The following is a 23992-nucleotide window of genomic DNA, read 5'->3' on the forward strand; positions in this document are numbered from 1 at the left end:
GTTCAGCTCTGGGAATGCTGGTGGCTGAGTGTCAAGGACACATCAGGAAGAGAAGCCCAGGAGGGAGCTGGACATTGGGGTCTGGAGACCAGGAGAGAAGTCTGGGCTGGAAGGAGCAATCTGGCAGGCATCCGTGTATAGTTCAAAGCTGAAGGTGAGATCTCCGAGGAAAACATGTCACGTGTGAAGAGAAGAGGGCTGATGCTGGACCCCTGGGGAACATTAGGTGAGAACAGATGGAAAAAAGTGATCCCGAGAAGAAGGTAACAAGGAACATTCTGGGACATGAATGTCCCAGAAACCAGGGAAGCAGGGTCCAGAAAAGGAGCAAGGAGTTCAGAGTGTCAAAAGCTGCAGCAGGGGTCGGATTAAGTCTGACCTGAGAGGTCCCCGGTACATTTGGCAACTAGGTGCTCAGAAGAGATCTTGGCCAAAGCAGCTCCATGAGATAGTGGGGGCAGAAGTCATGCTGCAGAGGGCAAAGGAATGAATGGGGAAGGGAGCCTAGAGGAACAGGGAACCAGCAAGTGGGTGCTCCTCCCTCCAGATGCTTGACTGTGACGGGAAAATCTGTGGAGGAGTACAGGGTTGAGGGCTTCCTTGAGGGCATGGAGCGCCTAGCACTGCGCCTGGCCCACAAAAGGCAAGCAAGTACGTGTTGACTGAATACAAGTTGAAATGATACATTGCCGCGTAACTGGGCAGGGAAGACTTCATGTGTTCTGAAGTTTTAATTACTCATTTATTTATCTTCAGAAGAGAGGCCATAGAGGATAAACCAGAGCAGGGAGAAACAGGTGGCCTGGAAGGATGGTGGGAGGCCTCACGTTGTAAGCACGGGGAGAGTCAAAGCTGGGTGAGGCCCATAAAAGTCCTTTTAAACCTTCAAGAGTGAGCTGTTATTATCGTCTCGTTGCTACTAAAGCCTTTGCAGGTATTCATGTGCCTGTCTAGCTTGCACTCCTCATTTTTGCCCCTCCTGTCTCTTGCCTTCTCTGCTTGGGTTGGTTTTCTTATTAAAAGAGATAATATGTGCAAAGTGACACAGCACTTGGAATATGGGCCTGTGTGTCAATCAACTCAACTGCTAACCCTGCCCTCCCTCCCGCATATCCCCTCTTCCCCCTGCCTATCTATGGCCTGTGGGTGAACCCAGGGGCATTCCTCCCTTGCTCTGAGCTTTCAGGAATGGTGATTCCTGGGCCTGATTTACAGCCTTTCTATTCCAGGCAAGTCACAAGCTGGGGACCTAATAGTGAAACTGATAAAGCTTAGGCTGTGAAATCACCAGCTGAACCAGCAAAATCTCCACTGTCGATTTTGCAAAATCCTACAAGGCATGGTGTTAACGGAGATAGTTCCAATCAACGGAGCAGGGGAACCCGTCTTTCCGTTAGAAAGCATTGACTCAAACGTCAAATCTGTGTTATCTACTCAGGTCTCGGAAGACTAGTCTTTTAAACAAGACCTTTGAGTCCACCCAGCAGACAGACGCCCAGGAATGTGGGCAACCCTGAGAGGTAGAGAAGGCTTTGAGGGCAGGGGTGCAGGGGAAGGTCATCGGACTTGACTGAAGGCATCCGAGATCTGCCGCTCACCCACCGCCAAGTCCCTGCCCTTTGGCGCTGCAGTTTGGTATCCGTAAACTGGGTCTGATCATTTCTGTCCCATCACAGGGCGGCTCAAGTGTGTGTACCTGGCAGTGCCCCCCGTCCCCCCAAACATGGAAACGGTATTAACCGTGGCCATGCACCCCAGCTCCTGCAGCCCAAGCTCCACTTATCCGAGGCTGCTTGCTGGGTGACGGCCAGAGGGGACCCTACTGTTGCCATCCCGCAAAGGGCGGTGCTCGGGCCTTGGGGGAGGAGCGGTGGGGCAGAGTCGCGGGCACCGAGGGCGGCCCGGCTCCGAGCCCTGCGGCTTTCGCCCGCGGGAGCGAGAGCCGGCTGTAGGCGGCTCCTTCCTGTGCAAACTTTTCTGGCCTCTTCCTCCTCCCGCCCTCCCCGCCGGCTCTCTGCGCCCGGCGTCCAGCCTCCCCGCCCCGCGCGCTGCCTGGGGGTCGCCGCGCCCGGCAGCGCACCCCGGGCGCCGGCCCCACCGCGCGCTCCGGGCCGGCCGCTGCGGGAGCCCATGGCCGAGGCGGGCAGGCGGCCCGCGGAGCCCCCGGGAGAGCCGGCCGGGCCGCCAGCGGCCGCAGCCCCCGAGCCCGCGGCGCCCGCCCCGCCGGCCGCCGTGCGCAGGCTGCCCGGGGACCCGAGTCCCCGCGGCCGCTCCCAGAGCGACCTGTCGTCGTGCTCGAGCAGGGGCCGGCCGCTCCGGGTCCACATCTCCGGCTCAGGTGAGGGCGGCGCGGGGCGCGGCCGGGGGCCGGGGAGGGCCAGCGCGGGCAGGTGGCGGCGGCGGCGGCACTGGCTCCGCAGGCTGGTGGCAGAGAGGAGGGGCTGGGGGGGCGAGGGGAGGGCGAAGCCGCGCTCCCCCAGCGCGCCCTCCTCCCCGGCTGCCTGCGGCGCGGTGCCCTGGGCCGGGGATGCTCCAGCCAGCGCGGCCGGCGCGCGGGGTGGGCGCGCTGCTCCGGGGCGAGCGTGCGGCCCCGCCGGTGAGCGAGCGCTCCCGCGCGGTCTGCGGCGCCGGCGAGCACCGGCTGCTGCGGTTCTTAGCCTTGCCCGTCAGGAAGAGGAACCTTCTCTCGGTCTTCAGCGTGACTGGGTCCGTCGGAAGGGTGCGGTCCTCTCACTTCGGAGGCTGTGGCCAGTGCAGGTCCTGGAAACCCTCCCAGCTGCTCATGCTTCTGAAATCAAGCCTTCTTTGGGGCTTGCCGGTCAGAGGACCCGGGATATGAGTGTGTCCTCGCTGCAAAACCCACGCGGGTGGTGGTGATCACGGTTATGTGACAAAGCCCGGAGCCGGCAGCCCTGCCGTTGCACCGGCCTGCTGGCCCTTGCCTGGCGCCCTGGCTCCCCTCCGCGCGGGGTGCACGGCGGTCCTGCCCGGGGGCTGCTCCGTGCACCGGGACCCGCTGAGGTTCTGCTGAGGGCTGGTGCTGCCAGCGCCGTGCTGTGTAACGCGCCTTAAATCGCTTCACCTCGCCTCTCCTATCTCGGTGTTTAAAGTGGGAACGAGAGTGTGGAAATACCACAGGGGGATGGTATGGGGATTAAATAATTAATCATCTTTAAATGCTTTTGAACAAAGCATTATCGTAAGAACTGTAGAACTGTTTTTAAAAGTCCACCAGATTTGTTAAGGTTCCACAGACTGTTTTCTGATTTGCAATCTAGGGAAGATGCATGGGAGCTCGGAAGCTGGAAATGAAGCTAGTATCAAAACTACCAACAGCAGCCGAGGGCCCTTGCAATGGTGCACATGACCTCCACCATGACCCCTTTCAGGCTCTGTGCTCTGGGGTCAACCTCGCTTCTACCTGAAGCCGAGTTTCCCGTTCAAAAAAGGCACATTTCCCTGTCTCTGACTCCACTCTGTTTTCCATCAAAGCCCTCTCTTTTCTTATTCTTGTAATATTATTTTTGCCACACAATGAGTATGCTTAGAGAACCTCAAAGGTATTGTTGATCTGACTTTGCAGATCATTAATAAATCTGGTCAGAATTGTTAAATACAGGTAGTGGGACGTGGGTCACAGGATTTGTGTCAAGATTCTTCTGCTGAATTCATATTGTGAAAATCATTGAGTTGAATGCATTTTATTTTTTTATTTTTATTTTATTTATTTATTTTTTTTGTGAGGAAGATCAGCCCTGAGCTAACATCCAGGCCAATCCTCCTGTTTTTGCTGAGGAAGACCGGCCCTGAGCTAACATCTATTGCCAATCCTCCTCCTTTTTTTTTTCCCTTTTTCTCCGGCCCCCCCATGCCCCAGTAGATGTATGTCATTGTTGCACATCCTTCTAGTTGCTGTATGTGGGAGGCCGCCACAGCATGGCTTAACAAGTGGTGCATCGGTCTGCGCCCGGGATCTGAACCCTGGCGGCCAGTAGCAGAGCACGCGCACTTAACAGCTAAGCCACGGGGCCGGCCCCTGAGTTGAATGTATTTTAACTTTTGATTTTTATGTCTTGGCCAAACTGAACTTGACCCATGGATGACCTTGATTGATTTTTACAAAGATTAACGGTTCAGATGACTCTAAAGACACAACTGAATATGAGTCCAGTTGGTGACTGTAGATAAAATAAGCATAGCTTACATCACCATTTTTCGTTTTTGTAGATAGAAATTAAGGCCCATATGCAGAAAAAGGGCAGTAAAGACCTTTTAAATGTGAGTGTGCAAAGTTTACACCATGTGAACTGCAGACTTCAATTTATAAAGTTATTTTACTTCTAAGAACTCTGGCTTCTGTGTGCTGTTAAAGGATGTTAGGAAGTGAAAACTTTCAGCTGAGGTGTCCCCTGAACCCTGCGATGCTGACCCACTTGCAAAGAGTGAATGTCTTCCATGTGACTGTATTCCATTTTCAGAACTAAGCCTTGGATTAAGAGCAGGCTAAATGTGACCAGGAGCTCCCTGCGTTTCTTAGAGTCAGAGAGAAAAAGAATGAGCTGGTCCCTCACTGACACAGAGTATTTCCCCAGAATCCTGCAGCCTCTGCAGCCATGCCGGATGGATCCAGCCAGATGGCTGGGCTGGGATAACGGGATTGTCTGAGAGGCTGCATAGGAAGGCACACCATCTTGTGAAAGCATTCCTTGGCCTGGAGTAGGGTAGCCCAATTTCCAGGCCCTCCCCGAAGCTCTGGGCACACGTGTAGGCAGTCTCCAGAGCCGGATCGTGTGTGGCCTTGTCAGACCCGCCCCAGACATACCGCACCAGCCTCATCTCAGCATCTCAGACCCCACCCCAGACCTACTTAATCTCAGTCTGCATTTCACAGGATCCCCAGGTCATTCTTAGGCACTCTAACATTTGAGAAGCATTACCCTCTGACACTGGTTTTCAGAGTTGGTTACACCAGGAGCCATTTGGGGACTTAAAAAATCCACTGCCACAAAACCACAACCAAACACCTTATGGCTGGGTCCCACCCCCAGGGATTCTGATTTAATTGGCATCAGGTGCAGCCTGGGCATTAGGTGATTCTAATGTGCAGCAAAGTTTGAGAACCACTGCCCTATGGCATCTATATCAACATGGCTGGCTGCCATATGGACTGTGATACGGTGACCAGGGTTGGCCTGGGCAAGTGTTGAGTTTCAAGAATTTGGTTTAGTATCTCCTTACATCCCTGTTGGTATTCTCCTCTCCCACTGCCACCTCCCAAGCGGCTTTTCTCACTCCCTTTCTTGATTCCAGCTGGTTGTCAATAAGTCCCTGTAAGGGTTAATTTCTAATAATGAGTTAACTGTTCAGGGTGAGTCCTTGGGGGAGTGTTGATGGGGCAGTAGACATCACATTTTGCAAGGATGTGTGGCTGGGAGGGGGCTGAGGAGGGGAAGGAAGAGAAGACTGGAAGATGTTTCCCAAAAGTTATTGGAGAAGAGCCTCATTCCCAAAGAACCGCCCACTCCTGGCTACCGCTGTCTGTCACTCCGCCTCCCACCGGCTTCCTCTCTACCGTTCTCTCCGTGAAAGGATAATAAAAACTTGAAACTCGGCCTCAAAAATTTTGCCTACTGTGCCAATAAGAGACAGTCTAATACAAAACATATTTTTAGAAGACACTGTGTTGATGCTGTGGGGACATCACGAGAGCATCCATTTCCCTGTCTGTGCTCTTTGTTTTTTTGGTGAGGAAGATCAGCCCTGAGCTAACATCTGTTGCCAATCCTCCTCTTTTTGCTGAGGAAGATTGGTCTTGGGCTAACATCTGTGCCCATCTTTCTGTACTTTATATGTGGGACGCCTGCCACAGCATGGCTTGATAAGCGGTGTGTATGTCTGTGCCTGGGATCTGAACCTGTGAACCCCGGGCCAACGCAGCTGAGCATGTGAACTTAACCACTACACCACCAGGCCCGCTCCAACCCTGTCTGTGCTTTATTACTAGATTTTTGTCAAGAAAAGCATCTCAGGCTTCAACAGCTTTTATTTAACTTGTGATTTGAACAGGTAATTTCTCACATGATAAAAGTGCATGTGCTTTGTCAGCAAAAACCATAGTTTTATATTTTAAAATCCATACCAAAAATATGAAGAAAGCCATATATTTTCAAATAAGTACATTTTTAAAATATAACAAATAACATTGGAATTGATGCCTAAGCCCTTTTATTGAGTTTTATGGTTTTGGAATTCACAGTTCTGGAATCCAACAAGAGTTCTGGATTTTTAAAATCTAGTATTTCTTTGTAAATAAAGTTATGTTTTAGCCACTAAAAAAATAAAATTCTGAAACAAGCTTTTCATGGTATATGGACAGGTGTTCTCTTAATTTTCAGACCAATCTTTTTCCGCGTTAGGAACGTTAATGTATTCAGTGTGTTCTGATGTACTCTTCTGATAAGCCGAATGTTTAGTGAGTAAAGAACCTTAGAACACAGGCCAGGACTTACTCCTGTTGTAAGCTCTCAGTAAGTACTGACTGTGGACCTGCCGTGTGCCAGGCACTATGCCAGACCTGTTGTGCTGCAGGGAGGGCCGAGAGGTGTTTGCTGCCTTTAAGCGATGACTCAGTCTTGCCCGTAGGGCTGCGCAGAATGGAGAACCATTTGAGCCGACTCAACAAAGGAGGCAGGAGAAAGTGGACCACTTAATGAGCTTTGTGGACAGACCTGGTCTCATCTCTTCTGGTACCCTGACTCATCTCTCCAGCATCCCTTTGCCCTGGTATATGTAGGTGATAGGTAACGGCAAATCCAGTATCTTATTCTTGCGTCGTTCATCCTTGGTGTGTTGAGTGCTGAGTGGAGGGAGAAATTTGGCAAACCTGGATGTTCCGTCAGTCCAGACCCACTGCTGCCTGGCCACTGCCATGAGGCGCTGCTGTCCCGACCCGGTCTACAGTTGATGCTTACCTGTTCCACTGGGGGAAGTCCTTGCCTATTCACACCTCTCAGTGACCGCCAAGGTTACAGCCCTTCCAGTTGATGCTTGCCTGTTCCTCCACTGTTCCCGAAGCATCATGCTGTGTCAGGGTGGCTGGGTCCCAAGGGCTTCTGGGCCCCAGTCGCAGCTGGGTGGGAACTCCCCTACGCCGGGAACAATGGATGCCTGCTCACTCTCCATTGCATAACTCAGAGTGGTTTTTGACCACACAAAGACCATCTGGCTCTAAGTTTATTTGCTGTTTCTGCCTTCTCGGAGAAGAGCCAGGCTGCCCTGCCCGGAAAGGTGGGGCAGCCTGGGCAGTGAAAAAGTGTGTGGGGCAGAGCGGACAAAGGGGCTATGATCCGGCCTGTGCCCTGCCTTGGTCAAGCTGCTTGGTCAACCTGTGCAGCCTGGTGTAGACTTGCGCCCTCCCCTCCCCCTCCCCCAAGGAGGGAACCTTTTTCTTTTTGCGAAGGCCACAGTCTTCTCTTCCAGCTAGGAGCTGACCATCGGTCAGGCTTCATCCCAGAAGGGGCGCCTTTTGTCCGTTTCTCACAAAGGCGCCAGGTAAGCTGGTGATGGCCCTGTCTCCGCGGTTGGCACATTTTAAAATTCAGCCTCACCTGTTACCTGTAGCAGGGGGTGGAACACTAAAAATCATCTTCCCCTGTTGAGTAAGGACGTACCGGTTAAGTGAGGTTGCACTTGACCTGGAGCTGAGACCTGAAAGTTGTCAGGAGCTGAGGCAACCCGAGGGCCCAGTTCCTCTTTCCCTCTCCAGCACTTTCTCAAGGATGGCGCCGTCCCACCTGACATTGAGCTTCTCTTTGCTCTCTGCTGGCCAGCGTTCTTACTCTCTAATGGGAACAGCTTCTCCTCCTCAGATGCCTCCTCATCCATCTACTTACAAAGCCCACATCATGGCTTCCACGCTACCCTACAGCAAGCTTCACTTTGCTTCCTCTTAGCTCTCATCCCTGTGTTTACCCGGAAAAATTTCTTTGTATTTCTTAGTTCAAATTCCCTTAGAAGAGATCTACGATTTGAAGCCACCTTTTCAGAGCAGGCCATAGGTCATAGGTCACAGAGAAGCCTATGGATTGTCTGTCTTTGATCCAATACTCACCCCAACTCAAACCAGTTGTGGTCTGGAGGGTGAAGTCATCACACAGGGCCAATATGGCCACTTAGAAAGAACCGAGCCTGGGCAGTTTCCATTCATCCATTCATTCATTCATTCATTCAACTAATATTTATTGAGGCGAGGGCTGCTATGTGCCAGTCACTGTTCTAGACACTGGCTGTACAGAGGTGAGCAGACGTGGTTCTGCAATTTTGGGGGTAAGATTGAAAGCAGAAAGAGTGGCAGGCCAGATACAGCAGCATGTCTGGTGATCTAAGCTACTGTTATTTGCCATGATTATGCTCAAAAGAATGACTGATGGTGATAATGATGATTCCTTCTGTTCTTGTTTTCAGAGGATGCATGAAGAGCTAATTATACCTCAACTGGGCAAGCTTTAGTTTGCCTCGGTAGTTCAATGGTAGCTCTGAGACTGACGGCCAAGCTGTGGATTTATTTTGAGTTCCAGCTACTGCAGGGGAATGCTAGGCGGGGGAGCATATCTTGATTTTTCACTCATTCATTCAATCAACAAATAGCTAATGGGCTAAACACAGAAGCTGCAAAGACATCCTTAAGGAACTCACAGTCTAGTGGGGGGAAGACAGGCAAATAAACCCACAGCTGCAATACAGTCAAGTGTGAGCTATGACTGTGCCCTGTCCTGAGCCTGGGGGAGAACACAGGAGGCTCAGCTTGAGGAAATGGCTTGGGGGAGGGTAATCAGAAAGGGCTTCCCGGAAGAGGTGAAACCTGTGCGATCTCCATGCACGAGGAGGAACAGGAAGATGGAGTTGGGTAGGGTGGAGGAGGAGGGTTTGGGGAGAGGAAACAGTGTTCACAAAAGCATCAAGGCCTGAAACAGCCCAACGTCATCCGAAAACCCTCAGCAGTTCGTTTGGGTCTCAGTAGGGTTCCTGTGGGAGAGGGGAAAGAGGGGAGACTAGGGTGCTAGGCCATGGCCAGAGAATGAGAGGTTCCTGTGTCGAGTGTTTCCCGGGAGACACCATTTAGGTGACATTGGTAAGGCTTTTGCAAGCTTGATGGGGGTATGTTCTGAGTGTATTCTGATGTGAACACTGAGGGATAGTGGTGGAAAGGACAGAGACAGCCCAGATCTGAGACCCAGAATTCTGGTTACTATCTGTGTGATCTTGGTCAGCTTACTTCCTCTCTCTCTGCTTGGCTTCCTGATGTCTGTCCTGGAAATGGTTACTAACAGTGACACCTAGCTCATAGGATTCTGGTGAGGCTGCAATGTGTGAAAAGCGCATTTGATCTTTACAGCACCGTGTAAAGGGTGGTACCCTTTACATCCTTCTGTTATGGGACTTCCTAGAGTATATTAAAAGTATGCATGGATTTGTCTCCTGTCTCATACTGTAGAATCATTGACAACAAAATGTATGTTTTATTTATTTCTCATCCTCAGTGCCTCACAGAGGGCTGGTATATACTAGGTGCTTACTAGATATTTACAGAGTTAATGCATGAATTACCTACAAGTCAGTTCTTTTGACGTCAAGGATCTCTCAATTGAAAACTAGGCAAAAATGATAAAAAAATAAATAGAAGATTGGGTAAAAGCTATGATTGCCAAATGTTTTGAAATTAAAAAAATAACTAACCAGGGTATTTTTGAAGAGCCACTCACCAGATAATTAGGGCTTCCTTGGGCGTATTGTGCAAACTTTACTTTGCAACATCGATAGAAGAAGTTTGCGAAAGGGAAGTCGTGAGTGTCAGTCCAGGCTGAGGGTGGCCGTGATGGAGTCTGAGTAACGGGGGTTCTGCAGCCTCCTGGGAGAGCACGGCTGGACGTTGGATGCAGGAGTGTTGGCAAGAGAGGTTAGAAGGAAGTGAACTCTCATGCTAATCCAGTCCTGTGTTATTTACACACGCTATCACATGCCATCTTTATAGCAACCCTGGGACATAACTATGTATCAGCTCCATTTTTTCAGATAAAGAGCTTGGCTTCAGAAAGATGGAGTAATCCCCTAAGTCCCACAGGTAGCAGGAAAGTCAGAACCAATACTCAAATCTTTATGACTTCCACGCCCACACTCTCTTCCTTACGGCATGCCCCCTTAGTGTATATCCATCCTCCCTCATAGCAAACAACTCCTATATATCCGCCCAGCAGGGTGGAAATTGCACCATTTTCTATTCTACAAATACCATTATGAGAGACATCATCAGAATAGACATCTACTTCTATCAAAAGCCCCAACCGTCTGTCCATTTTAAGGTACCCCCAACACTTCCAATTTCTAGTGTAAACAGCAAATTTGGATTAATTGTGATGGGATTCTGGGATCCAGTATTTACAGGCTAGCACCCTTCAACGATCATTACTTTGGGGCATTCTTTTGACCTAAAACTACCCAATCTCAGAGTCGTGTCTAATTCACGCACAAGACCATACCTTGTCTCAGAGTACAAGTGTAGTTTCAGTTACAGCGAAGCTCAGGAAAAAAAAAAAAACACTGAAGCAGCTTCAGTGGTTTTAAAATACCATCCCAGGTGACTCATTGTCTTTCAGCACACTAGCTGAAATTGGCACAAAGAAGTAGGTTGCACCAGCTTGCCTTCGAAAGGTTTCTGAGATCTAGCTCACTTTGTGACCTATTGGCTCAAACTTGACATTTATATACCTTACTGTGCAGTTTCTCGATGCCTCTGTGAAGGCTTGAGAAAAAGTAGCTGCTGCTTATCCCTCATAACAGGAAGAAACTTGTGACTTAAAGAAAAGCACCTTAGCCCTATCCAGGGCTCAGGACTGCGACTAGGGAAGGCATATTCATAGGGGTGATGCTTCAGTTTTGGATCAGCAGCTCCCGTATTTTAGGGGCATGAGCTGTAATTTGTGCCCATGATTCAGGTCATCAATGTTGGTCTGTAAACTGCGTTTGTCTTCATGGATATTTTAACCTACCTGAATGTTTGGTCTATCTTCTTTAGAGGTATAATTTCTACTAAATAATAATAAAGTACCCTAAACATTGATAACAAACATATATTAAACCCTTCTTCTCCAACCTACTGAGCATTATAATTCTTTTATTTCTGCCCCACCTGCCTAGATGAAGATGACAGAAAGATGTGATAATGGTAAAGAATGTGATTTATCAGATGTTAGCTCAGGGCCAGTCTTCCTCCCCAAAAACAAGAATGTGATTTATATTTAATAAATGTATGGGGCCAGCCCTGTGGCCTAGTGGTTCAGTTTGGCATGCACCGCTTCAGCAGCCTGGGTTCGGTTCCCAGGCGCAGACCTAACCACTCATTGGTGGCCATGCTGTGGCCACAACCTACATAAATAATAGAGGAAGATTGGCACAGATGTTAGCTCAGGACAAATATTCCTCAGCATAAAAAAATTAAACAAATGTAATAGAACTTATGTCTTCAAATGAATGTTATCTTTTACGGTTGGCATATTGGAAAGTATATGCTTATTCTAATTATGATTTTACCAGGTAAAACAGTGTTTAACAAAAGTTTTATGACTAAAATGTTTGATTCCCTCCTTTATCCACTTACCCTGATTATAGCACAATTGTAGCTCTTTCTAAAAATCAAGTTTGCCTTTCAGAGACACAGATTTACTGTTATTGGGGAGGATTTAAAGTGGCATTCCAGAAATGGCCGGGATACTGGCCACATTGTAGGAATACATTTATTGTCTCCCAGCATGATTATTTTGGTGGGAATAACAAGCATTTGGACATCTAAGTCATTACTTTATTTTTTTTAATTTTATTTATTTATTTATTTTTTTGTGAAGAAGATCAGCCCTGAGCTAACATCCATGCTAATCCTCCTCTTTTTTTTTTTTGCTGAGGAAGACTGGCTCTGAGCTAACATCTATTGCCAATCCTCCTCCTTTTCTTTCCCCAAAGCCCCAGTAGATAGTTGTATGTCATAGCTGCACATCCTTCTAGTTGCTGTTTGTGGGACGTGGCCTCAGCATGGCCGGAGAAGCGGTGCGTCGGTGCGTGCCCTGGATCCGAACCCGGGCCACCAGTAGTGGAGCGCGCACACTTAACCACTAAGCCACGGGGCCGGCCCCTAAGTCGTTACTTTATAGTAATACTTCATACCCCCAAAATATGTAACTTTGCAAGGTAGCATATGCTAACCAAGTGGGTCAGTTTGGACTGTTAACATAGTGACTATGAGATTAAGAAAGTACAAAGACCACTGTGACATTTGTGGGAGGGACTCAATAAGATATGAATAAGAGAATTACTAAGTCATAGCAAAGATTTCATCAAAATGAACACATTTCCATAGCCCTTGTTTGAGCAAAAGAAGAGAGTTTTTTGTTTGTTTGTTTGTTTGTTTAATAAGGATATAAAAGCATCCCAAAACCTGGAAGTAGAGTTGAGTATCGTGAGGGCCTAGAACCAGGAACCGATAAGTTGCCTGTAGCTAAGGAGGGCATTCTTTCTCCATCTCTCCATCACTTTTTCTTTCTAGGGACCGATCTATCTATCTGTCATCTATCTTTCCATCCATCAGTGCATTTACCCACCCATCCTTTTATCTTTCCATCCATCCATCTGTCCATTCATCCATCCATCCATCTGTCCATCCATCCATCCATCCGTCCGTCCGTCCATCCATCCATTCATCCATCCATCCATCTATCCATCCATCCATCCATCCATCCACCCATCCACCCACCCATTCACCCGTACCATATTTCTCTGCTGCTATGAGCACGTTTACCTCAGAGTTCCCAAATTTACACATCTTCAGTTCAAGCTGACAGAGAGACTCCTCAGTGCCTTGGATCCCAATTCCAAACGCCCAGCCTGGGCCAGGTAGCCATCCCCGTAACCAGCTATGTCCGTCATGTGGGACAGGTGAGGCACTGGAATGTACTCTTGTAGGTGTAGAGAGGATAGTTCTTAGATAAGAGATGAGGGGGCCTGGGAAGACACGCCAGAAGTATCCATCACCTCAGGGTACCAGAGGACTGGCGAGGTGAGGACTTCCTGGGCTTCTGGGAAGCAAAAGTGTCACTGAGAAAAGCCAAATGGCTGTTAAGGTAAGAAAGAAGAAAAAGGGCAAGATGAGAAAATTATGTAGAATAAGAAAATATTCATCTACAATGAAGTGGCTCAGGGGGTTGTTTGGAGTTATGGGGAAGGAAGCAAGAAGGAGGGGTTTTCCTAGGGAACAAGAGAAGAGGAGCAAGGATGATGGAGGTCGTTGGCTGGGGCGCAGGTGGGGTACCTGTTGGAGGGTGGGTCACGAGGGAGCAGATCTCATGGCTGGAGGAATATATATAAAGAAGATAGGGGAGAAGTGAGGCCATGAAGACAGACATTCTTCTCTCTTGCCCCACTGACAGGATACCTGATGTCCTCCCCACAGCCACCACACCGGCTGTAGGGGGCACATCACTGTGGTGCCCTCTGGGCCCCTTTTATTTCCATTCCGCCCTCAGTGCTCTTTTTCCAGACCTCCCCCTTCCTGTAGGAACATTACTAGTGGGCGTCACACGGCAGATCAGACCTGGACCTCTTTCCACGTGGAACCCTGTGCTAGTGAGGCTAATTCAGACCCTGGCTCTCTGGGGATTACATTCTCCCAGACGGTGACCTTCGCTTCTGGGGCTTGTTTGGGGTATGGGATGGCATTCCTCTGGCCTGATCTGATTAAACATTTCTCAGCAAGGGTTTAGAGTTGGCATGAGGTCCCATGTGATTATCCAGATCACGATTGGTAGTTTTTCGCTGGGATGACTGCTCTTGAGGCAGCTGACAAATTCCCAGAGGGCTGGCACCTGATAGGAATCTTTGACCTCAGGCATTGGGAAGATGGGAGTGTTTGCTCAGGCCCAGGAACACACCGGAGGGACTGGGCAGCTGCCAAGCATCTACAAAAGCAAAAAGGTGTTTTGAACTTTCTGGTGCTGAAAAACTTGCCTTGTCCATCAAAATCTGCGTACAAATGTCCCTGCCCCACTCCCCCTTCAGGCTGCCTGGCTGCCACCCCTCCCTCCCACTCTGCACACATCTACTTGAACGGTTGCTCTTTGAGCCCTCTTCCTCCAAGGCTTCCCTTGATGTTCATTTTTGCAAGCCCTCACCTGTGCTAAAGTATTACGAGGACTGGGGGTGGAGGTGTCTCGATATGATTCAGCTGGTCCCTGTGCCCCATCAAGGAAGCCCTTAATCCCGGGCTGTGGTTTTCTGCCATTATCATCTTGCTGCTCTGTTAATAGTCAACAGGCAACAGAGGCAGCCACAGTCAGCCACACCAGAAAGCACCGAGGCTACCATTTCCTTCTAGATGGCTATTGGGGTGATGTTTCAATGTGTCAGTGGACAACTCAAATCAACTGTAATGGCCTGTTGCCCAGACCTCTCACGGAGTTCATATCTGATTTAGGTGACAGATTTATATTATCTAATGTAGTATTTCTCAAATGTTACTATGGTTATGAATCACAGTACTGGGGATCTTGTTGAAATTCAGTAGGTTTGGGGTGGAGATGGGGCTTCCGCATTTTCTAATAGCCCTCTAAGTTTTGCTGATACTGCTGGTCCATGAACCACACTTTGAGGAGCAAACCACTGTGGATGGCTTTTATTGGGCTGGTCAACTATTTGAAGGATAGATTCCTTCTAGCACTAATGGACCTTAAAATTCCATCCATGGAAACTTCCATAGTGCTTGAAATTCTACTCTTGCTTTCCTGTTTGGTAAACCTTACTATATATTATTTATAGTAGATGGAAGCTCTGAAAGATTTTGAGAGGGGGAGCTTTAGATCTTCCACCTATGCAGGACATTTCGCTTCAAGAGCGCCCATGTGGCTTGGTTCCTGGGACTTATCTGTGAGCCCTCTAGTGTCTAGTATCTAGAGGGTTTTCAGATAGCAGGATTAAGAGGTAGAAGGAGAATTTGTTTTACTAAAGATTAAAAGATTTTATTCACTGGAAACTCAAAACCTAAATCCATCTTTTTTTTTTTTTGTGAGGAAGATTGGCCCTGAGCTAACCCCTGTCAATCTTCCTCTTTTGGCTGAGGAAGATTAGCTGTGAGCTAACATCTGTGCCCATCTTCCTCTGTTTTGTATGTGGGATGCCACCACAGCGTGGCTTGATGAGCGGTGCATAGGTCCATGCCCGGGATCCAAACCTGCGATCCCAGGGCCGCCAAAGTGGAGTGTGTGAACTTAACCACTACGCCACTGGGCTGCCCCCCCCAATCCATCTTTTAAGATGGCATTACCCAAAACATGAAAAGACAAGAGTGAAAGATGAATATACTCTTTTGGAAAGTTTTAGGATTGTGGAGCATTTTTAATTCTTTACTTCTCAGTGTCTGTGATGGCTTTTGTTGAGTAGAAGAAGGACGGTCTGATAGAGACTGGAGTTGAGGTTATTGATGCCCAGATCAGGGCCAGGATCCCTCAGGAGCTACTGCCATGATGGATGGGCATGGATCTCCTTCTAAAGAGCCTGAAGATGCTAAGATGCACCTGAGTATCAGAATGTTGGTGGTGCCCCTAATAATTATGAGGATGTCAGAAAATAGTCAGGTTTGAGGATGCAATGAGAAGATATGTTAGTTTTGTCAACCATGGTTGATGTTACAATACCCAGGGGAAATACCTGTAGAGGAGAGAACTGTAACTATGGGGAGAGGCTCCAGCTCTAAATGGAGAACTTTGACTTATTGATTGTGTCAGTCATGGCAGTTTATTATTGCCTTGGATATTACTAGAATTTTCCTATGTAGCCGCTTCATTCAACAAACAATTACTAAGCATCCACTATGCAGGAAACTTTAACTTTTCATGTGAGTATAGACTGTCTCCTCTGGCTTTGGGGTGGCATTCGAGTATTAGACTTTTGTAATCTCCATCGTGCTTCACCCATAGTGTTGCTTATAAAGCATTTGTTGGAAATGACTGATAATATCGGGACTATTTGTAGTCACCGAAAAATGGTGAGCAGCAACAGCTGAAAGAGAAATGAGAATAAAGGAGAAAGAGTATGGTGATGGAGGTTAGCAGCACTCAAATCACCTAAGAGACCCTCAAAAATAATTGCTGAAAAGACATCTTTGGATTGCATCTGAAGGAATTTGCTGGAATGCACAGCCAAAGCACTTTCCATGAAGTTCTGGGAATGGAAACCCAGGGAATCGCTAGGGGAGTTAGAGTTGAAGGGAAGTTTCAGGACCAGGACCACAAATGGAAATAAAGCAGGGGGGGCAATCACAACCAATAATAAAAGTCTTCCTGGGAAGCAAATACTATTCGTACAGCACCTTTCAGTGATCTTTCCTGTGCGTGGCATTCTGTGCTTGGTGGAGTATGTTTATGAATGATATTAAGCATGTAGCTGATGGTACTCCATCAGGATTAAAAACAAATTGAAGATGAGTTTAGGAAGACTGGCACGATCTGGGATGTTCAGCCTCCTGTCATTTGCCAGGTATTTAAGGAGTGAAGTGAGCAATGATATTTCATCCAAAAGCTTAAACATGCTTATCCTAGCCCAGAAGTGAGGCTCAGGAACTAAAATCCATAGACAATTGTTGATCCATCAGTGATCAACAAGTATTTACTGAGTATTCACTGAGTCTCTACTACAGGCCAGTGAAAAAACAGAATCCAGCCCACGGAGCCTACGTTATAGTGAGGAATGTGCAAGGTCGACAAAGCTAGTTGAAGTGGAAAGGTCAGATTTTAACCAGTAATAACTACCGCAATGGGGAAGAGAGTCCAGTGTGAACTGAACTCAACTTTGATTTGTAGAGCGGTGACTGGGCCTTTGAAAAGGAAAATGAAGGAGCGGGGAGGGGAGTGAGCAGGGGCTTAGTAGTGTCAGGGAAGTGCAAAATTACAAAAGAATGGGAAGGAGGTTGGTCCACGTGAAACTCATCTGGGTTTGTTAACTTTAGGCTCCTCCCCTCCCACAGAGGCTGGGAGACAGGGGCCCTATCTTCAGGTGTTGGTTGGAACCAATAGTAAATTCTTTTGGCTGCCTTGAGTTTTCTTAGGCAGGCACTTTAAGAGGGGGCTAGGTCATCCTAGGCATGTGGCCTTGAGCTCTTAGAAACTATGTTAGTGTTTGTTCAGACATTTAGAGACCAAGGTTGAGGCCTAGTCAAGAAGAGGGCTCAGAGGAGCCTGGCTCGAGTTTGGTCATGGAGAGATTGTTTGTCAGGGGAGAGAGACAATCAACAATATAAATAAAGAATATTAGATGGTGATAATAAAGTCGAGGAGGGCAAGAGGGACTGTTGGGGTGGAGGTGTGGAGATTGCAGCTTGAAATATGGTGGCCAAGCAGGCCTCACCCAGAAGATGATATTTGAGTTCCACCTGAGAGAAGTGGCTGAGAGAGCCTTGGGCATGGATAGCTGAGGGAAGAGCCTTCCAGGCAGAGAAGAGCATGGGCAAAGGCGCGGAGGCAGGGATGTTTTCTGTGTCTGAGGAACAGAAGAGGCCTGAAGGGTGGAGTGTGTTGGGAAAGAGCAGTAGGGTGTGAGCTCAGAGAGGCGAGGAGGCCCTGGGCCTCTGTAGACCCTTGTAGTGATGTTGACTTCTTCTGAGTGAGGTGGGAAGTCAGTGGAGGGGTTTGGGCGGAGGGCTGTCATGTCCTTTGATGACGTTACTGTGGAAAGCAAAGTTGGGGAGGTAACGGTTTCATTCATATCAACTTCAACTGAAGTGAATCCACAGGTATGACAGGGCTGTGGTGTCTGCCTCTTCTTCCCCACTCCCTTTAGTTAATAGACAGTAATTAGCACATAAGTTAACTATTAGCTCTAAGGTTAACATGATGTGGAAGTACCTCATCTAATAGACAACCTTCAGAAACTCTTCATCTAACCTCCAACAAGTTGCCTTGAGATTGAAGAGTAACTGAAACAACAATTTTCCACTTTTCCAACCTCAGCAAACTCCGTTTATAGTTTTTCCATCATTAAAATAATACATTCTTAATGTAAAAAGTTCAACAGATACAGATGTGCATGAAAGAAAAAGTGTAATTGCTCTCACATTCCTCCAACCTCACATATCTTCAGCCTGTGTCCTTTGAGACTGCTTCTGTGGAAACACACATAAATATATAAGGAATAATTTTTTCACAAATTTGGGATTATGCTATGCATGCTCTTTGCAAATTATACTATTTATTTTTATTGATAACATTGGTTTATAACATTATATAAATTTCGTTATATTTCCACTTCTGTATAGACTGCATCCTGTTCATCATCAAAAGTCTAGTTTCCATCCATCGCTGTACACGTATGCCCCTTTACCCCTTTCGCCCTTCCCTACTCGCTCCCCCCAGTCTGGTAACCACCAATCTGTTCTCCGTATCTATGTGTTTGTTTATCTTCCACGTATGAGTGAAATCATACAGTATTTGTCTTTCTCTGTCTAACTTATTCCGCTTAGCATGATACCCTCAAGGTCCATCCATGCAAACTACCTTTTTTCTCAAAATTTTCTTGAACATTCTTTCATGTCAATATACATGACTCTACTTCATTCATTTTAAAGGCTGCTGAAAATTTTATCGTCTAGATGTGTCATATTTGGTATAAACACTTTCCTGTTGATAAACATCCCATTTTTTTCCTACTTTTTTGATATTACAATGTTTGGTGAACCTTGGACATAGATATCTTTCTGCGTACTTCCATGAGAAGATTCCCAAATCAAAGGTTATCGGTTTTTAAAATCTAATAGACATTGCCATATTTTCCTCTAAAAGTCTACAAATTTACACCCTCAGCAAAGTGTGAGAGTGTCTGTTTCCCCACATCCTCGCCAGGACTGGAAAATATTAACATTTTTTGGCTTCTGCTGGTCTAAGAGGTATAAATTGTGTCTCTAACTGTACATTTCTCTGGTCACTATTGAACTTGGGAATATTTTATGTTTTTATATTATTTTATATTTTTATGTTATTAGCCATTGGTATTTTTTTCCTCCCTAGTCTTCCTGTGCTTCTCTTCTGTCCATTTTTCTGTTTCATGACTTTTAGCTCTTGGTGTGTTAAGAGTAATCATCCTTTGTTGTACATGTTCCAAGTATTTTCTGCTATTCAGTTGCTTTTGCCTTGTTTTCAGTACCTTCTTGTCGTTGCTCAGGCTCAAATCCAGTTTTGATGTGTGAAGGTACATCCACGTACAGAGGAATTACAAATATGCCATATATGTCGATATTTGCTTTGAAATGCCCTTCAATAAAAGCCATTCTGGCTTCTGTGATGCTTATCTTCCTTTCTAGTGTGGGAGGTTTCCTGCTTTGCTCTTGTCTGTGCCTTTGCCTTGGGTCTGCATAACTTCATTTAACCAGCTGGGGGAAATAGAGAAGAGATGATATTTACAATCAGGTCAGATTACTGTGAACATCTGTGAAATTCAGGATCTTTTCTCGGGGATAAATTAAAATGTGGGACACCACCCCTCCTCCAGTGAATTTCTATTGTTGTTGTGCAGATTGGAAGGTGTCACATGGAGCCAAAAGCTTTGTCACTTTCACACCAGCCCTGCTGCTAAATTTCATTGCCTCTAACCTTCAATCCTTTGAATTAGTTCTGAAACAACGAATAGAACCATCTGTGAAAACTTGCGGGAAAATGAAAGGGGGTTCTTTCTGGTCTGTTCTGTCCTCTACCATGATGATCATCAACAGAGATATTTTATATTTCATTTATCAGTTTATTTTCTACTTTTCCTCCTGCCCCAGTTTGCATGCCTAAATTTCTGGCCATAGAGAGGCAAATAAAATGTACAACCACCTCGGGGTCGGCCTGGTGGCGCAAGCGGTTAAGAGCGAGCGCGGCCGCTATGGCGGCCCAGGGTTTGCCAGTTCGATCCCAGGTGCACACTGACACACTGCTTGTCGAGCCATGCTGTGGCAGCGTCCCATATAAAGTAGAGCAAGATGGGCGCGGATGTTAGCCCAGGGCCAGTCTTCCTCAGCAAAAAGAGGAGGATTGGCATGGATGTTAGCTCAGGGCTGATCTTCCTCACAAAAAAACAAAAAAAAAAACCCCAAAAATATACAACCACCTCACTGGAGTGTCAGAATTTACTCCATCAAATAGTAACCCCTGCCACCTGTGTGAGCAATTTTTTTCCCTGACTGATCATGTGAATTGCCTTGTTGTTTTGGTGAAATATTGTCACTACCATCTACTCCATCCTCCCACCTCCATTTGCAGATAAAATCTAATTATCACCTCAGGATGGTTTCTTGTCATACAATGTAGTCACAGGCACGAAAGAATTTAGGGCACTTTGACATTTAGGTTTTTTTTTCTTAACTGTTTTTTAAACTGATGTTTTTAAGCTGATATTTCACCACTAATAAAAAAGAAAAAGAAAAGACAGAATAAAAGGAAGAAAGAAAGAAAAGAAAAGAAACCAACCCTTTGACTCTTAGTTATTAATCTATTTGCAGTGTTATGTTGAAGTCCGTGGAAGGGACGGTGAAAACTCAAATTGTTTAAGAAATTGATGGATGCAGGAACGTATTTCAAGGCCCTTAGGCAGGTTTCTGTTCTCTGTAGACAATTACCAAATTCCCCAGCTTTGATAAGAATTTTTCAACACAGTATTTTGTGACACCAGGTACTACATAAGCCAACCCCAGTTTATTCTGGACTTCAGTCCAGAAGTGAATGTATTCACTTCAAGACATTAAGTATGGACTTTTGCTCTTGGCATTTCCAGTGCTCCAGGGTGCCAGGTGTAAAGAGTGGGCCGGGAGCCAATGGAGATGATGCCCAAAGACGTGGGAAGACGTGCTGCTTGCCTGTTCTCCTCCCTCCTGGAAACCACATTTGTCTTTGACATAAAAATGAGGCCAGAGCGAAAGGGCTTCGCTAGCCCCAGCCTCACTTAAAGAGGCCAGAGCAAGTGGCCAGCATCTCTCCCAAAAGTCCACTTTCCGCAGACTTCACCAATAAGATATTCTTTTGATTTGGCAAACTTTCCCTTTTAAAGACTAAACATGAGCTGGAGGATAAAGGCCGTTTAATGGGCGTTCACCTTCGTGTGTGTGTCAATTCCTTTAGTCATCATCACCATTATAAGGATAGTATTGTAGAGAAGTTCACTGTTAACAGATTTCATCCTCAGAACCTCAGGAATCCAGTTTGACTCTTATTCACCCCATTTCCATGGACGAGGGAAGTGAGAGGGAGGTGAATAGCTTTGGGTCATACAGCCAGGGAATGCCAAGCAGAATTCAAACCCAGATCTGCTGATTCCCAGTTTAGGGCTGCTGCCACCACCCCAGATAATCAGATTAATGCACTCCCATGTCTGTGGGAATAGGCGCTGTGGTTGGGAATGGGGGAGGAGGAAAGAGACGGGTATGGAAGGGTCAGAGGCAGTGTGGGCAGTGGGAGATGCCGCCTGATGGTGAGAGGGCTCACATTGCTCAGGGTCTCCATGTTCAAGGAGCTGACCTGGCCACGCAGGCCTCGTCCAGCTCCTCCAGACTCTAGTTGTTCTACCTTGGCCAACTTCTCTTTCCAGATGGTCTCGTCTCGGGCCTGGAGGCTCCAATTCCTTGCATATTCCGTCCTTCTGGGTTAGCTTGCTGCCACTGTGGAAACATAGACATACGGTTTCTTTTGCCTGGACTCTGAAAGGAACATAAATGTGACAACTTGTAAGTGGAAACATAAGTCAAGTCGTGTTCTCGAACAGGTCAAATTTAGGCCCATGGTCCATGGAATCAACCGAAACCATCTTCCATCCGTGAGTGCAATCTTCACATTGCTGCCAGGATCACCCTTCCCCAGAGCTGCTTTTAGTTTTCTCATTCCTTCCTCAGAAACACTCCTGAAGGGTGGATAGAGTCCCTCATGTGCGGTCAGCCTCACCTACGCCAGGAGACCCACCAGCACAAGCTCTTTCCCTGTGAACCTCCCGTTGGGTCCATCCACCGAACTGCGTCTGCTGCTTCTTCCTTCTTACTCATGTCCCATGTCTGCATTTTTGCCCCAGTTCAGGGACCTATAGATTCAAAGAGAATTAAGAGAAACATTGTACAATCAAATTGTATGGGCTTTATTTGGATTTCTATTCAAACAAACTGTACAAAAAAGTTGCACTGCATATTTGGTGATATTAAGGAATTAATGGTAATTGTTTTTAGGTGTGAAATGCTATTGTTGTAAGGTTTTTAAAAAAAATGAGTCTCCCTCTATTCACATATAACAGTATCATGGGGAGGAAAGAAAACACCCTTTTTTCTCCAAAAGGTTTGAATCTCCTTCTCACCTACCTTCTTCCCTTTACCATATAAACATGTTCTATCTGCATTAGAAATATTAAATTTCTAAATTCATATAGAGTAATAGGACTAGGTTTTTAAAAAATAAGCCATGAGTGTCAGATCTATTATAAAGACCAAATTAAATGTTTCCATGTTCATTTTCACTATTTAGGCCGCACAGTGGAGAGACCAGGAAGCTCACCGTTTTCCTTGTTTTTATCATCTTTGTCATTTTTCTTAGTACTATTCTGGGCAGAGGAAAGTAAAGAGGATGTGTAAGTGAATTCTGCAGCGGCAAGGTTGATTCGTGCTGTTTTTACAAGGTGAAGAGGTCGACATCTTACAAAATCTAGCTAATGCTGTTTGTTTCCGAACTGGCTTTTGAGTAGACAGATACGTTTAAATTGTTAGACCTTTGAGGACAATTTCAGGACCTTGCTGCAAACTGTGGACCGGTGGTGGTGACCAGGTAGCTTGATGGTGCGTAAGCTGCTCCCTGATGGTTGAGCAGCTGAAATGCATGGGTATAGCATATGTAGGCTTCTCCCTCCCTCACTTCTGGGAGGAGGGGAGGTCTGTTACAAAGCCCAGGGAAAGAAAGGGTTGCACAGGACAGCTGGCAGTCAGAAGCAGATTAGAGTAGGCTTCAGCCCCCTCCAGCCCATCTTTGGCCTCTCCCACATGTGGGGTGAGTGGAGGGGTGCTGGGCCAAACAAGGAACAACCTAGTCTTTAATGGTCTCTGAAGATTTCCTGGAATGGATCAAGGCTTTCCTCCACTATAATATTTAGCTGCCTGTTCCCATGGAGCAGGTGTCCCTGTGCTCTACTCCTTTGGGGTAGCTTTGGATCTTGGCTGAAACATTCTCATTGTAGGCTTCTGCTTTTTATTGGCATCAGATCAAGTGAATCAGCTCCAACCACGTCTCTCGGGCCGTTATGAATTCAGAGTCAGAAGCCCCTGGATCTAATGTGAGACCAGCCCGTTTTGAAATGGTCACTGATCCTACTGAAGAAATGTCCCAAGAGAGGAAGGAGAGGGAGAAGCGGAAGGTTGATGAGTTATTTATTAGTTTGGGATACTGTGTCTATCACTGGTAACTCAATCCTGACGTCGTTCCCCCACTTCCGCCCCTCATTTCTTCCTGGGTTTGTGGTAGGAAGAGACGGTGGAGGAACAACCTGAATATAATTCATTCATGAGCGTGTAAGATGACCCTGTCTCCTCTTCCCTCTCCTACTTTGCAACATAGCAAATGTTACTAGTTATTTTCCAATACCTAAAAAATATTTAGAGCAGGGATTATGAGGATTGTTAAGAAAACATGATCAAAACGTAGAGTTCTTGTACCTATGGGAATTGTTTGAAGAAAATAAATACTTGGTATTTGTTAACCTTTCTAGTAATTATTATATAGTATTATTTATTAAAATATAGTTCATTGGTTTTTTAAAACTAAAATCAATCCCTTAATTAAATAACTCTACTCATGGAGAGAGATTTTGGGGAAAAGTACGTTGCAGAATTTCTGTCTTTATAAAAAGAGCCCTGTAGTTCCAATTGATCTAATCAATTGATTAATTGATTAGAAACTGAAGC

At 46.6% G+C, this 23992-nt stretch overlaps 1 protein-coding gene across 3 annotated transcripts in view; it reads left to right on the plus strand.

Moving 5' to 3' along the window:
* Positions 1–2076: 2076 nt before the first annotated feature.
* The window catches only part of PHACTR2 (phosphatase and actin regulator 2), a 251149-nt gene continuing 229233 nt past the window's right edge, over positions 2077–23992 (plus strand). The window contains exon 1 of one of the 3 annotated variants that reach the window (XM_058534205.1): positions 2077–2338. In XM_058534205.1, the coding sequence (XP_058390188.1) occupies positions 2131–2338 (208 nt within the window). In that variant the 5' untranslated portion in view covers positions 2077–2130. The remainder of the gene's footprint in view (positions 2339–23992) is intronic. The other 2 variants (XM_058534206.1, XM_058534208.1) reach the window with 2 other exon arrangements.

The sequence above is a fragment of the Diceros bicornis genome, chromosome 39 (assembly GCF_020826845.1).
Source record: "Diceros bicornis minor isolate mBicDic1 chromosome 39, mDicBic1.mat.cur, whole genome shotgun sequence".
Taxonomy (NCBI): domain Eukaryota; kingdom Metazoa; phylum Chordata; class Mammalia; order Perissodactyla; family Rhinocerotidae; genus Diceros; species Diceros bicornis.